General features: G+C 39.9%; 1 protein-coding gene across 1 annotated transcript in view; it reads left to right on the top strand.

The window, feature by feature from the left end:
• Nucleotides 1-16,989, top strand: part of TTBK1 (tau tubulin kinase 1) — a 94,365-nt gene that overhangs the window by 15,724 nt on the left and 61,652 nt on the right. The window contains exon 3 of the mRNA XM_032217158.1: nucleotides 13,089-13,236. Coding sequence (XP_032073049.1) covers nucleotides 13,089-13,236 — 148 coding nt within the window. The remainder of the gene's footprint in view (nucleotides 1-13,088; nucleotides 13,237-16,989) is intronic.

Below are 16,989 nucleotides of genomic sequence, written 5' to 3'. Positions count from 1 at the left end.
TAAGGAAGCTGGTGATAATCAGGGCAAACTACGTAGAATAGTAGAAAATAGCCAAGTGGAATATTCATTTATTTTCTCAAACCGTAAACCATGGTATGTTGGGCAGATGGTGTTTTAGTGTCTTCAGTGAGCTCACTATAAAAATGTTCAAAGAGGTCATGTGAAAATGATCTTCAAATGAAGTCTTGTTGTCATTTCTTTATATTTTTTTCTGGAAGTATTCCCAATATATTGGACCCAATGAAGCAGTGTGCATAGAGGCTGTCACCTACACTAACTCATATTCTAGGGATAGACCCAGGTCTTAAGGGCTCATTTTCTGTTCCTTTTGTGTTTTTACACACACACACACACACACACACACACACGTACACACACACACGTTATTAAGAGTTTAATTGCAATAAGTAAAATATAATATAAACTAAAAGAAAAATAATCAAAAGAAAAAGTGAAAGGTGCAAAGGAGAAAAACATAGAAAATAGAAATAAAAAAGAAAGTATAATTGTGTGTGTGTGTGTGTGTGTGTGTGTCAGCTTTCCTTCACATGCACCATGTTGTGCTTTCTCCCTTGGCTTGCCTTCACACACACACCTCTATTTCCTCCTTTCCTTGTCCTCCCTGTGCTTGCATGCATCTGTTCCCCTCTTCCCTCAGATGCTGTACTACAGCATCCCCCACCTCTCAATTTGCATGTGTGCACTGGGTCTCCTCTACTCTTCTTTGGCACCTCTATGTGCCTTATCTGGGAGTCCCACTGCTTCCTACACAATGACTCATGCATCTTGGATTATGATGGCAAGTGAGTCTTTTCTTGGTTGTTATCACTTAAATACAATCACATGATTTCACAATTTAGAATAGAATAGAGCTGGAAGGGACCTTGGAGGTCGTCTATTCCAGACCCCTGCTGAAGCAGGAGAACCTATACTATTTCAGATAAGTGACTGTCTAGTCTCTTCTTTAAAACCTCCAGTGATGGAGCGCCCACAATTTCTGAAGGCAAGCTGTTCCACTGGTTAATTGTCCTCACTATTAGGAAGTTTCTTCTTAATTCCAGATTGCTTCTCTCTTTGGTTAGTTTCCAACCATTGTTTCTTGTCCTGCCCTCTTGTGCTTTGTAGAATAATTTGACCCTTCTTCTTTGTGGTAGCCCTTCAAATACTGGAATACTGCTATCATGTTGCCCCCTAATTCTTTTCGTTAGACTAGCCAAACCCAAAATCTGCAGCAGCTGTTTAGTCTCCAGGCCTTTGATCAACTTACTTGCTCTTCTCTGAACTTCCTCTAAAGTATCAACATCTTTTTTGGAATATGGTTACAAAACCCATGCTGACTACTATAACTTTATTTGCTTCTAGTTTAAACCCATCACTTAGCAATGGCATGTTCACTGTATTGCCCTCCAAATCGTCATGCTGCAATGCCTGTTCGTTATCACAAATTGTTATTTTTTGAATAAGGTATTATACAATGATTATGCAACTTCTGAATAGTTATTAAATTTTTAGAAATATGTTATTCTTTATGTCTGTATTTGTGTGTCTTTGTGTCAGTTTTGATTCCTGGCAACTACTTGGACTAGTCCTTGGCAAGGTTTTTGAAACTGGTTTGCAGCTGCCTTCTTCCCAGGCCTGAGAAAAAATGACCTGTCCCAGATTCTGTCCCAGATTCCCCCATATGGTTTTATGCCTAAAGTATAATTAGATCTCAGTTTCCTAGTTTCTAACCTGGTGCTTTAATTGTTTTACTTAGTTTCAATTAATTAAAAGAAATAGATTTACACTGTATGCTCAGTCTTCTGGATGTTTATTCTGGAGGGATTATATGATAATTTAAATACATTTACATGATAAGTCATTTACACATAGCCCCAAAATAGCCTAATATCCCCCTTTAAGAAGAAGGATACCAATTCAGTTTATTATATTTATTATATTCCCATAAATATACAAATTTGATTGTTGAAAGAAGAAAGTATAAACAGATTTTGTTTATCTCCTGATACATTGATTTCCAAAACTGTTGAATCACCAAAAATCCACCAAGTACAGGTAGTCCTCTTACTTACAACAATTTGTTTAGTGACTGTTCAAAGTTGCAACGGCAGTTTCGTAGCTATGATCTTTGCAGCATACCTGTCCTCACATGATCAAAATTCAGATACTTAACAGCTGACTCTTATTTATGACAATTGCAGCGTCCCAGAGTCATATGATGACTTGTTGTGAACTTCTGACAAGCAAAATCCATGGGGAAGCCAAATTCACTTAACCAGGTTATTAACTTATCAACTGCGGTGATGCATTTAACTACTGTGGCAAGAAAGGTCTCAAATTGGGACAAAACTCACTTAACACATATCTCATTTAATAATAGAAGTTTTGAGCTCAATTGTCATAAGTCAATGACTACCTGTATTACACATCCCTTGCAATCATACAGACCTTAATACATTACACATGTATTAGTTACAGAGAACTTTTCCTAATTCCTTCAGATATAGTTTTTAAAAATATCAGTTTCCATAAATAATTTTGTATTTTGTCAGCTTTATTTTTGCCAAAACCCAGTTCCCACAGTCTGTTTACATTCCTGGATCTTTAATAGAATTCTACAGAGTATGTCCCGTTTATAATGTTCCTTTTCTCAAAAATTATTTCAAAGTTGGTGAGATGGTATAAGAATATTTCCTTGACTTCTTTGTCTTTAGGAAGGGTAGCACTTATGCATTTAGCCAAATTAACGCTAAGATACTCTTTCTCTATTAAATATTGCTCCTCCAATAAAGCAATTTTCTAGTCTTGATAGAAACTTGCTAGTTTCTGTCTCTGCCTTTACTGCCTTTAATTTTTCTCGAAAAGACCGCAGAGAGACATTCGTGATGAAGGGGTGCTGGGGTGCTAGGTTTGAGTGTCACTGTAGATTTCAGCTGTCCACCCCTGGAAGAATTTGCAGATTTTCTTCATCCTGTTTTAAATCTGTTATTTAGCTATATAAGATTATATTCAGGTTTAGACTATATAAATGTGATCCTTCAATCTCTATCCATGTTTAAATTTATCTTCAACATTCCTAATCACCTTTCTGAGGGCTTAAGATATATATTTTTTCTTTATTTTCTGAATACACATTTTATTGATATTTGTTATGGTTAGGATTTTCCTATTTAAGGAGACTGACAATATTTGAAAAAGCTATAATTTTTATTTCTACTACCTCCTCAATAACCAAGGGGAAAATCCTTGTTTAGCTTAAGAGGCTTGCAAAGAGGCTTGTTTAGCTTAAGTATCTTGCAAAGATACTCTATCTTTGTGTAGGGGATATTATTATTGCCAGTCTTTAAATTTTCTGTGTAACTTTTCAGCAACAACAATCCACAAGTTTTTGGGAAACTTGAAACTGGAATTCTGTAATACTATCACACATTCACTATTGTCATCCATTGCAAACACCCAATTTTCCTTTGTCTATGATCCCAAAGATCATGAAGGAAAGATCTATTATACAATCTTCCTTCCTTTAATCTCTCAATGATTAACAGAACAGAGGAAGAAAGTGGAAAGTGACCAGTGGAATACTTGCATTGGATGTGGTAATCTGTAAAGATTTCTTCCTCTCCTCCCTTCCCAAGATTTGATCATCTTGACAATCCTCAGAAATTGTTAAATTTAGATATAAATGCTTTCACTGATAAGATCACCAGCTTCAGGTGCGTGTAAGAACTTTAAATCTAGGAAACTTAAATTCAAGTTCATTCTCACTCCTGAAGTGCTGTGGCATTTCTAAGTCTTATATCAAGTCTAGAAACCATTTTTTCTTACAACATTTATGGCCCCTTAGCAGCTTTCTGGCTAGAATTATTGGATTTTTTTTCTTCTTTTGTTCAATCTTTTCCTATTCTTATAGACTGCTTGGATTAGTCCCTGCAGTTTTCTTGGCAAGTTTTTTTCAGAAGTGGTTTGCCATTGCTGCATTCCTCAGGTTGAGAGAAAATGACTGGCTCAAAGTTACCCGGCTAACTTAGATTTGTCTGTTACTATTTAGGGCCTATTTCATTTCATTTTTCATTTTATTGAGATTTATAGGCCGCCCTTCTCCCTGAGGGGACTCAGGGCGGCTTACAATCACAAGGGGAGGGGGTGCAGTACCAAGAGACAAAAAATAGTGAACAAAATAAAATGGTAAACCACAACATGCATTCAACAGTCAACACTCGGCGGGTAAATTGGAAACCTATCCCCAGGCCTGCTGGGAGAGCCAGGTCTTGAGGGCTGTGCGGAAGGTCTGGATGGTGGTGAGGGTACGAATCTCAACAGGGAGCTCGTTCCACAGGGTCGGAGCTGCAACAGAAAAGGCTCTCCTCCGTGTAGTCGCCAGTCGACATTGACTGGCGGATGGAATTTGGAGGAGGCCCAGCCTGTGCGATCTAATCGGTCGGAGGGAGGTGATCGGCAGAAGGCGGTCTCTCAAATATCCAGATCCACTACCATGGAGTGCTTTAAAGGTGGTCATCAATACCCTGAAGCGCACCCGGAGACCGACAGGTAGCCAGTGCAGCTCGCGGAGGATGGGTGTAATGTGGGCGAACCGCGGTGCGCCCACTATCACTCGCGCGGCTGCATTCTGGACTAACTGCAGTCGCCGGATGCTCTTCAAGGGCAACCCCATGTAGAGCCCATTGCAGTATTCCAGCCTAGAGAACACAAGGGCTCGAGTGACTGTTGCGAGAGCCTCCCGGTTCAGGTAGGGCCGTAACTGGTGGACCAGGCGAACCTGGGCAAATGCCCCCCTGGTCACAGCCGACAGCTGATGGTCGAAAGTCAGCTGTGAATCCAGGAGGACTCCTAAGTTACGGACCCTGTCTGAGGGGTATAAAATTTGACCCCCCAGCCTGAGTGTTGGAATGTCAGCCAAATTATTGGGAGGGAAGCACAACAGCCACTCGGTCTTGTCCGGGTTGAGTACCAGTTTGTTAGCGCTCATCCAGTTCTTAACGGCCTCAAGGCCCTGGCTCATCACGTCCACCGCTTCATTGAGTTGGCACGGGGCAGACAGATACAATTGTGTATCGTCCGCATATTGGTGGTATTTTATCCCGTGCCTCCGAATGATCTCGCCCAGCGGTTTCATGTATATGTTAAAAAGTAGGGGGGATAAGACCGAACCCTGCGGCACCCCACATGTTAGGGGCCTCAGGGACGATCTCTGCCCCCCGACCAACACCGACTGCGACCTGTCCGAGAGGTAAGAGGAGAACCACTGCAAAACAGTGCCTCCCACCCCCACCTCCCGCAGTCGTCGCAGAAGGATACCATGGTCGATGGTATCGAAAGCCGCTGAGAGGTCAAGGAGAACCAGGATGGACGCATGGCCTCCATCTCTGGCCCTCCAGAGATCATCGGTCAATGCGACCAAAGCGGTTTCTGTGCTGTAACCAGGTCTGAAGCCGGACTGGAAGGGGTCAAGATAACTAGCTTCCTCCAAGGCCCGTTGAAGCTGAAAGGCCACCACCTTCTCAACAACCTTCCCAATAAAGGGGAGGTTGGAGACAGGACGATAGTTGTTTAAAATGGCTGGATCCAAAGATGGTTTCTTCAGGAGGGGTCTCACCGCTTTAAGTGCGGCGGGGAAGTGCCCCTCCCGAAGGGAGGCGGTCACGACCGCTTGGATCCAGCCATGTGTCACCTCCCTGCTGTTGGCAACCAGCCAGGAGGGACACGGGTCCAAAATACAGGTGGAGGCACTTACAGCTCGAATGGCCTTGTCCACATCCCCGGAGGATGTGTATGTCATTTCCTCCAATAATCATTTAAGTGAGGTGGATGGTGTAGAATATTGGTAAAGTAAAATAGTTTCTTCTCACCCTTTAGTTTGCTAACATATTTCCTATTTCTTGGAAGCCATCCTATGAACTGTGTTAGCATTTGGCAAAATGGAACTGCAGAGACCTGCAGGGACAGAATCTTCTCATTTGTTGTCAGAAATATTTCGGCATCTTACTTGATTTTCATTGCTGGGATTCTAGAGACATGACTCCAAGCACAAAATTATAATGCTGGGCCGTGGCTGATATCCCCCCCCCCCTTTTTAATACTTACATAGTTTCCATAGCAAAACAGTAAAATTCTTTTTTACATCAGCTAATGCAAATGTCAAACCTTCTTTGAAATACTGTAGGCTGACAATACTTTGATAAATGGAGCTGTTAGTAACAAGATGACACTTCAATTTCTAATCGCTTTCTAAGCATTTGATGCTCACATTGCTGACAGTAGAGATTTAAAAAAATGGTTAGGAAATATCATTTTTATTTTTTTAGAACAGTTTTTGCTACTATTCTGAAAGCACTCTCTCAGCAACTGTCAGTAAATACTTTGCTCTATCTATACATGTCTCTCAATTGGTTTTACATCTGTAGTTGTTTTCTCCTGCTATATTCCCAAACAAGCATTTTCTAATCAATAACTCAAAATTATTTCATTTTGTAGTACTAAGAAACTTAAACATTTTAGCTGAATTTATTATTTTGGTACTCATATAGTTTGTCAGTGCACTCTAGTCATTCTTACCATATTTACTATGAAGAATGAATATGAATGTAAGATGTAACAAATCTCAATCTACTTTAGGTCACAATGTTTATTCCTAGATTGGCAATGGACAATGTTTTATTTGATGCCTCTATTGCATTTATGGATTGTACTTAATACTTAGAAGTAAAAAGTAGGTCAGGTCTTTCTTTTTTGATGGGTGGCACCTACTACTTGCTGCAAAGAATGAAACTGCTGTGTAAAAGTACTTAGTTTAATAAGAAATATTTTCTGTACTTGTATGTATAGATAGATTAAAAAAGTATATTTATATATTTGTTAAATATTTTGGTCTGGGCAGATAAAAAATAAATAATTGCAATAATTAAAAAAACACAAGTAAACAGTGCAGTGAAGGTAGGTTAAGAAGATACACAATATAAACTAAACTGTGGATATTGTACAAAACATCTTCAGTTTATTTAAAATGGCAAGTTTTTTTTTCTAATCCTGGATGGATTCATCTATAGAATTATTTGCTTTGAACTTGTGTTTAGTTGTCTGTTTATCTTGGTGTGGTATCTAAAAATTGTCCCAAGAACGTTGGTCATAATTGCATCTATGCCACTCATTTTAGCATACATTCTTTTAAAAATGCAGATATCATTTAATATATATGAAATTATAATTCAATTCCATTTGAAGGGGATTTTGTAATTTATAATCTCTTCCTTTTATTATAACAAACTTGAAGTAGTTTCTTTTGTTGTTCCTAGTATTCTTGATCCTTGGTTGTTTCTGAACATTTAGTTTTTCTGACAAAATTGCTACCATATGTTCTCTGCATATAAGATTACCTACCTTTTAATTGCCTCTCTGAGCAATTTTGGTATTCAGATTTTCACTAAATGTATAGACATTGATTTATTCTAATGTACTAAAAAAATTTCCTCACTAGAATGGTTAAAGTTTTGTTTCTTTTGGAATTCCAATTAATCTTGAACACTTTAAAATCATTTAATTATTTAAAATCTCTTTTTTATATAAAAATCAAAGCTATATGTTTGCAGTCAGATTTTGTTTTCTTTGAAATCAAGAATCCTAGTATTCTATTTATACTATGTTATTTCTATTTTTTAACATTTCCCATTTACGTATCAGTTCAAAGAAGTTGACCCTTTTCTACGTTCATCCATTCCCTGAAGGAGTAAGTTGACAGCAATACAAGTTAAGAATTTCCTGAAACAGCCATGCTTGGCCGAATTAATCTCATCAGGAAGGATAGACTTTTAAATAAATAAATAACTGAAAATTAAAAAAATAATCAGTTTTAGGTTATGCTAATTTTAAGAAATTCTTCTCCTCTTAGAGACATATCTAAGGCCTTATAATAGGAAACAGTTAAAAGTAATAAATACCTATAAAAACTATGTATATTCATAAGTCAAGGAAAATGGAAGAAAGTGTCTCATACCAAAATTTTTAGTACTCCAAAAAGTGCTTAGAAAAATAACAAAATGCCTAAATATTAATATAAAAATATAGAAACAAACATTTTCAAAGATTAAAAAAAACTAAAAGAAAACTGAACTTCAGAGGTATATTCTGCAACATAATAAACACTTATGCTTTAGTCATGGAGACCACCTGCAATTAAAATTACATTTATAAATTTATTATTTATTCAATCTATCTGTTTTTTTCTGATCCCCACTTGAAAAGATATATATTTGCTCCCAAGTCTGTTTTTGATTATTTGATTATATATTATCAAGCAGATGTTAACTCTTAAGAGACCACATAGAGGTATTTTTTCCAGATAATGCTCATGTATCATATCTAGCAATAAACAAAAATTGCTGTATAAAAGAAAAACTCTTTCCTCACTGAATTTTTGTGTTTGTTAATTATGTACAAGAAGCAGGTCATGAAAAATCATCATTGTAGTATAATACGAAGATGATTGTTGGGAGAACTGCAAAATTCTAGCAGAATTTTATAATTAATACAATTAATTATAAAATATTAATTAATATAAATATTAATTAATAAAATTAATCCTATATTAGGAAAATGCCTATATTACCTAGATTTTATTTTCAGATTTCATTCACATGGTAATGAAAAAAAAGTTCAAAAAAGAACTTTTCCATTAATACCTCTAGGGCAGTGGTTTTCAACCTTCCCAATGCCCTTTAATATAGTTCCTCATGTTGTGGTGACCCCCAACCATAAAATTGGTGTCTCGGTTCCTAAGACCATCGAAAATATGTGTTTTCCGATGGTCTTAGGTAACCCTTGTGAAAAGGTTGTTCGACCCGCCAAAGGGGTCCCAACCCACAGGTTGAGAACCACTGCTCTAGGGGCTACTTTCATTCTGCTTAAAAGAAAATTCACTGTTTTTGAAGAATGTATCTTGCATCCAAATTATTTTGACTTGGAGCTCCACTATTTCTTTGATGTGTTTCTGATTAGCATATTTAAGTTGGCCATTTCCATGGTCAGAGGAATACTATATCCTAAAGGCAATTGCATAGTACTTTGCAAAGATTATGCTAGGCCTTTTATGAATAAAATCTCTCAGATCGCTTCTAAAACGGACTCTGACTGGGGTTACTAGGACAATTTTTCATCCATTAACTGGCAGTAGTTTATTTTTGCAAAACTTGAGAAAGCAGAGGGAATTTTCAGGGCTTTTAGCGTGCTCACTCTCAGCCTCTTTTACCTAGTCAAGGTCATCTGGGAAAAATCTTCTGGAGGGAACTAAGTGGAAGTGATTTCATCTTTGAATAATGGGATTCTCTCTGCCTGAAAAAGTGGTGATGTGCTCTCACCTTAAGAAATCGATCCAGTGATATTGGGCAATTTTCCACTTCTCCTTTTGAGCAAAGATCTATAAGAAATAGATTAACTTGACCAGGGATGGGTTGCTTCCGGCATTACTGCTGGTTCAGTGTGCGCGCAATTTTGGGCGTGAACGCTTGCTTTGCTCACATGCGCATCAAACATGGGCTCTCTGTGTGAGCGCAGTTGCCCTTAAATAGGTCTGCGCATGCGCAGAATATTTTAAAATGAAAAAAAACATGCCACACTGACCAGGGAACCAGTTTGGGGGCGTGGTAAGCCTGGGTCGCTGCTGGTTCTGGCGACCCAGGCCGGCAAACCACTACCGGTTCGGCCAAACTGGTCCAAACTGGTAGGAACCCACCTCTGATCTTGACCCTTTTCAGGAAAGTTTTATGTCAGGATATAGTGTTGAAAAACATTGTTCTTATTTGTGGATACATCTTTTTTTTAAAAAAATATTTATTTATTTATTTATTTATTTTCAAAACAAACATATATTGTAAAAAGTATATCAGCTGGTTACAAAAAGCTTTTGTGCATCTCTTCCACCGTCATCAAATATAATTCATATTAATTCAAATATCTTAACTCAAGTATTTACTATATTAACATCATCATACCTCTGCTTTTATTTGACTACAGTTATTTAAACATCCTTCATCCTTAAGTATACCAAGATTCAATCCATAACCACATGCTGGCATTTCATTTACTTATTTATAAAATCCTCCATTAACATTAAGTCCTCATATCCTGTTTTAGCTAAACATCCATAATATTTAATACCAAAGTTTTCTAATCCTCCATGTATATAATTTATTATCATTATCCTTTCTTTATTTAACTATATCCTATATCATAGCATTTTCCCCCTATTAGATAACATTTAACTATATATAGTTTTGTTTTTTATTATAATTATTATTGTTATTAATAATCTTTATATATAGTCCAAAAATATTTCTAATCTTCCCTTCTCATATCCATTATTACTTATCATAACAGCTCAACATTGTATACATTACTATCATTATCAATTTTTATTTAACTATACCTATTACCAATGGATTTAACTAAGTTTAGCTAATTTTGAATTATACTCTTCCATCTATCAACCTGTATCTCTCCAATAACAGAACAGTCTTATATCTGCTGTCATTTGTGGATCCAATTCTCCAAACATCTTTTTGAACGAGTCCATACGAAGAAATCTTTGCACCTTCTTGTTTGTGGTATCTCTCATATAATGTTGACGCCCTCTTTTTGTTTCCTTTATCAGCTTGTCTTTAATTCTCAGCAGTGGTATCAAATATTTTACAAATAGTATTTCATAGTCCCAAAATTCTTTGATATTTTCTTCTTCTATGCTGTGTCCTTTGAAGTAAATTTTTTCTCCATTTAACTCCTCTTCAAATATTCCATTCTTTCCTCCCTCAGAAATAAACCAATTGTCACGAATATCAACAAGCTCAAATTCTTTATCTCCGTTTTCCATTTCAATTTTTTGAATTTCCATCTTATAAATATCCTCAGTTTTTTCCTCACAATTTGTTGCCAAAAACACCAAATAATCCAATTTTCTCTGAATTCTGTCCTCTGTATCAATCACCCTCTTCAAAGCTGAAAGTATCGCTTGGAGAGACGCTTGAAGAGATGCCATGTTTATACGCAGTTGTATTTTTTCTTAAAAGCTCTGAAACATTCGCAAGTGAAAGCAGACTACAAAGGGAAGAGCTGTACAATCTTATCAGATCTTAAGCCAGAACAGCCAAGCAATAAAAGTGTCAGGATGTCAACAGTCTAATTGTAGTCAATTAGCTTACAGCCAGTTTACAGAGAGTCAGAAATGTTGGAGTAATCTATCCGTTTGAAAAGATTTACTTAGAATCAATCCATGTGAATAACATTTTAAAAGTAAGATAACCACTGTCCAAAACCATTAGAAAGATCAAAATTGCCGCTAAGTTCTTCTGTTCTTTTAATTTAAATTAGTTTTAAAAATTTTTAGGCAGTCCGTTTTTCTTTAAACAATAAAATTTTCTTATCAGCTAAAAAACTTTTCCTTCAAATTGCCCTGACTCTGTCAGCCTTAAAAGACTGGAATTTTTACTGCCAGACGAAGACTTTAAACCTGCTTCTTTCAGAGATTTTGCGATATCCCCGAGATCAGCAAGATGTAATCTTCCTGTTCATCATCTCTTCGGGATGATTTAGGTCCGTTAGAACCCCCCAGCAATAAAAGTATCGAGTGCGATCTCAAAGCTCTGAGATCGCACTCGATACTTTTATTGCTGGGGGGTCACGGCATCCAGGCTCCGCCATTTATTTGTGGATACATCTTGTGGCACTGGGACAGAGATAGTACCACTCTCCTGGACCTGCTTGACCTCTTAATGACCATTACCATCAATCATGGTATTCTTCCAGACTTTGGGAGAAGGAAACACTATTTTGTATTCTCTCAAGTTGGTATCAGTGGAGGTGGAGGGGATCTGTGTTCTTTCCTCTTCTATTTAATATCTGATTAGGGAACTAACTTGATAACATGGATTCAGGTACCATCACTTTACTAGATGATTACCAGTTGTATATTTAGAGCTGATTGCGGAAATGATATCTCAGTGTCTGGAGGCTGTTAGCAACTCGATGAGGAGGAATTGATTTAGCTTCAATTCTAATAAAAATGAATGACTTGGGATCAGGTATGCCTTGGATTTTCCATTTTTATTTCTCCATTGTGTAGCATTTCTGAGGCAGAACTGGTGTGCAATTGGGACTGATGGCTTTTCTTGGAAGAGCATGTGCTAATAATAGCCAGGATGCCTTTTGAATAGAAAATGTGCCATTTTCTACCTTCTCCTCTATTGACGAAACCTGCTCATGGTATCTTATGCCTTAGTTGCCTGCTGCCTGTATGCGCTATACATGGGGCTGCTCTTGATCAGTTAGAATCTGATAGAGAATATAACTTTGCAAGCAGTTATGGGTGTACCTCAATATGCCCATGTTACACCTATGCTTTCTGACCTGGTCACCAATTCAAATTACTAATTGATATCTGTAACTTAACTTGGAGTATGGTTATCTATGGGATTGCTTTTCTGGTTGTTTCATAAGATCTAACACAATAAGCATATTTCAATCTTATGGGATCCTAGAGACATCCTTCTTTGTCAGAAATCCAGTTCTACCAGAAGTTTGTTAAGTCCTATCTCTGCTTTGATTTAGAAAGGCATTGAACATTTGGAAAGGATTTTGAACAGGCTGTAGGCCACGATGTTTTGTGTTTCCATCAAGTGATGACTTATGCAAAATGGTAAAACTGTTTTTGTATGCTTCCCGATAATATCATTTTATTTTTATATCTTTTCCGTGCTGGTTGCTTTTACTTTTAACACAAGTTGCCTTGATAGCAAAGGGTACAAATGTTAAAGATTTATTAAATGTACATTTAATTTTATTTAATTTTCTGTATCTACTGCCACTTAATATCTTTCCTGGATTTTAGCAGCCCATATTTGCTAAAGTCCATTATTACACATATTATTCTTAAGAGACCAACTATTTGGTTTTGTATTTGTATCTTTAAATACACTTTCTAGTTATATCCAATATTACAATATTGCATGGCTTAGTACTTTTTTTCCAGGTAAGATGTGAAATCTTCCTAATTGCTAAATACTGTGATGATTTTGTGTCCCATTTAGTTGAAGAAGATTGGTGGTGGTGGCTTTGGTGAGATTTATGAAGCAATGGATCTTTTAACTCGGGAGAATGTAGCTCTGAAGGTTGAGTCAGCTCTGCAACCAAAGCAAGTCCTCAAGATGGAGGTGGCTGTTCTAAAAAAACTACAAGGTAGAAGATATAATTATTCTGGAAAGTGTACAGAGGTTTATGGAGTTTGATTGCACTATTATCTGTTTGGTGTTAATACATGACAATATACCATGTTTAAACATAAAATACAGCTTTGTTTGAGATCCAGTGTTTCTTTTCAGTGAAATTCTTATATTGCAATGTCACGTGATTTTAATACAGTTTTAATTATCACCGTTTTTTTTTATAAAGAGCTACATTAATTGTAGCTTGTGAAGAAAGGGGCGTTTCTCTGATATGCCGCTTCTCATAGGGTGGAGATAGCATCCAGGAATTAGTTGATCTCTCTGCAAGCTGATTGGACTGAGTCTGTCAAAGCTGTTAAGTCACCCCTCTGTTGCTAGGGATTCCCAGCTTTTTGCAGTGCAGTGACAGACTCAACACGTCTAGTTGCTGTGTGGCTCCCTCCTTGTCCAATGAGTCGGTGGTACTCTGTAATGTCCACCCTCTTAGATAGATGGCTGGATGATCTTGTTAGGGTAAGGCTGGATGCTATCTCCACCCTATGAGAAGCGGCGTATCAGGTAAGACCAACACCACTTTTCCATCTGGGTGGAAATAGCATCCAGGAATAGGATATACCAAAGCTGGCTTGTCCTTACGGGTGAGCCTCAATTTGGTCCTAAGATACCCCCTTCCTATGGACACTCTGTAGCACCTGTTGGCCAAAGGCAGCTTCGGCCAAGGCAAAGCTGTTCAGTCTGTAGTGCTTGATGAACAGGGAGGGAAGGATCATGCAGCTGCTTGACATACTTCTTCCAAAGTTGCCTGCGTTGTTCACACTGGCTGGGCTTCTGGTAGAGTGTGCTGTAATGCGCCCTGGTCATGCAATGCCCTGCAGATTGTAAGCATTTGTGATGCACACCCTCAGCGCCCAACCAATCGTGGAACTTGTTACTTTCCTGCCCAAGGACGAAGGCTGGAAGGACAGGGAAAGGGCCTGCGAAGGAAGAAGTCCTTTTTAGATATATTATGAGAGCCCTCCTGACATCCAAGGTGTGCGACTTCTTCTCCAGGTGATGAGACGATGCCGGGCAAAAGTTTGGCAGGGTCAGTTCTGGGCCCTGTGTACACCTTGGGGACAAAAGAGTGGTCTAGATGTAACACTGCTCTGTCTTGGTGAAAAATACAGAGGTGCTCCTTCATGGAAAGGGCCTGAAGTTCCGAGATTCTCCTGGCTGACGTAATCGCCACGAGGAATGCCACCTTGAGGGTAAGGAAATGCAAGGTGGCCTCCTAATGGCTCAAAGTGGGGACTGGTGAGTGAGTTCAAAATCCTGGACAGGTCCCAGGTAAAGTACCTGTGCATCACCAGAGGCTTCAGGTTGACTGATTCCCTTAAGAAATGGGGCACCATGGGATGCTTTGTCAATGATTGCCAAGGCTCGCAGGACAGAACTGTAACCTGTCTCTTGATGGTGTTGGGAGCTAACTCCTTGTCTCCAGGAGGACGTCCTGGAGGCCTGGATAGTCTTAATGACTCTGGAGGAGAAATTGTCCTCCCTTAGAATTCTCCACTCAAGTGCCAGGCGGTCAACTGGAGCCAGCACCCCCTGGCTGAATGAGATCTTATCCTGAGGGATCCTCCAGGGCCAGTTCACCGACAGAGCCACCAGGTCGGCAAACCACGGTCATCGTGGCAGGTGGGGAACAAGGAGCAGGATCTCCGCCCTTTCTCCTAGTACCTTCCGTATCACCCTTGGGAGAAGGGGAAGATGGGGGGAAAGCATAGAGCAGTCCTGGGGGCCAAGGAGATAGCAGAGCATCTACCACCTCTGCTTCTGGGGCCAGAAATCTGGTGTAAACCTCGGCAGTTGCGCATTGACCGGGGTGGCGAAGAGGTCCATGACTGGAAGGCTGAAACAGTCCGTTAGTTCCCGGAATCATGATAGGTGCAGGCACCACTCCAAGTGGTCCACTGAAGCTCTGCTGAGCCAGTCTGCCTACACATTGATCACCCCGGAGATGTGCTCTGCCACGATGGATAAAAGGTGCCTCTCTCCCCAGGGGCCCAGTTGCTTGGCCTCCTGCATAAGGGGTCTGGAATGCGTTCCCCCTGATGATTGATGTGGGCTTGGTGGCCATGTTGTCCATGAGTATTAGAAGGTGTTTGCCAGAGATTGTCCTTTGGAACTGGCGTAGGGCCAGGTAAATCACCTGCAGTTCCAACCAGTTGATACTGGGAGCCCGTTCTGGTTGGGACAACTGTCCCTGGACCATTTGTGTCTGAAGATGGCCACCCCAACCAAATAAGCTGGCATCTGTGGTGACTGCCAGTTTCTCAGGTTCCCTGAAGAGGCTGCCTCTGGAGATGGCTGGGGACATCCATCAATGGAGAGATCAAAGGATGTCTGCTGGAACATGGACCTTGGCGGATGAATTGCTCCTGCCTGTTCTCTGAAAAGGCAAAAGAAACCATTGAAGATCCCTGGCGTGCAGACATGCCCAGGGAATGATGGAGATGCAGGACACCATCTTGCCCAGGAGTTGAGAGAGTAGGGCTAGAGACACATCCGCTTCCCCTTGGCCCAGCCTGCCAAATCCATGAGGCTGTTCTGCTGCTCCTGGGATAGATAGACGCTGCATGCCAAGATGTCAATGATTGCCCCTAAATGGAGCAGGGATCGAAGTGGCTCTTTTCTATGTTGATAAAAAACCTGTGGTGTTGTCGTGTTTGGATGGTAACCCGCAGGTCCTCCCTAGCCTGGGATATATATCCTGAGGATATAATCCAGATAACACTGGACACGCATGGGTAGGTACCAGAGATGAGCCGCCAAGGTAGCCAGGACCTTCGTAAACACCCTCGGTGCAGATGACAGTCCGAAGAGTAGGGCCCTATATTGATAGTGCTGGCCAGCATAATGGAACCATAGGTATTGCCGGTGGCAATGTCGAATGGGAATATGGAGATTAGCCTCCATCAGATCAATGTACTGTCATCTCAGGCACAACCTTTGGAACTGTTAACTCCTCTGGCTCCCCTTCCTCAGGACTAGTTTTCCTGTCAGTCCTCTGCCATATCAGCCATGTAGCAAAATTAAATTGGCTCTGATGCTGGAGCACAAACACTCCTGAGACTGCTGCCTGCTGCTCTGGATCAAAGGCCTCCTGTGAGGTCTGGTTTGACAATAGTTAATTGATCGTTGGTGCCAATAGATAATTGCCTCAGGTGTTAGTGGAGCGCAAAAGCTCCTGTAAAAATGCAGGCTCAGGCGGCAAAGGCAAAAGCTAGTTAAGTGTGGTATTACTAAACGGGGCGCTGATCTGCAGCTGTGACTAGATCTAGCTGTTAAGCGTGAATGGAGCACGAGATTTCTGTGGCCACGCTGCCTGCCAAACCAATCTACAAGTGAAGCGCGAAGCTTCTGAAGCCTGCAAGCCGCTCTTTTTAAACAACGGGTGAAGCGTGAGTCTTCTGGCTGAGGCACTAAGCTTCGCTGAGCTCCATCTATCTCGAGGCTTCTGAAGCCTGCTCAGCCTTTTGCTATCGGATTGGCTCCTTACAGCCCTGCCCTGGCTGTTTCAGCTATGGCATGGCACCCTGTCAGAAGTGACAGTTGGAAAATGGCATGAGTCTCTGAAGCTTATAGAAACTAACGTAACAGAGCCGTGGCTCTGTCTCCAAAGGAGGCAACTCTACCACGCTGCTGGGAGTCTCCGGTGCTTACTCACATTTTTAAAAGTCCATTGGTAGAATTAACGATAGTCAATCCAGGAATTCCAAGAAGG

This window comes from Thamnophis elegans, chromosome 4 (genome assembly GCF_009769535.1).
Source record: "Thamnophis elegans isolate rThaEle1 chromosome 4, rThaEle1.pri, whole genome shotgun sequence".
NCBI classification, from domain to species: Eukaryota; Metazoa; Chordata; class Lepidosauria; order Squamata; family Colubridae; genus Thamnophis; species Thamnophis elegans.
The sequence above is the reverse complement of the archived record's forward strand: the minus strand, read 5'-3'. Positions and strand labels throughout refer to the sequence as shown.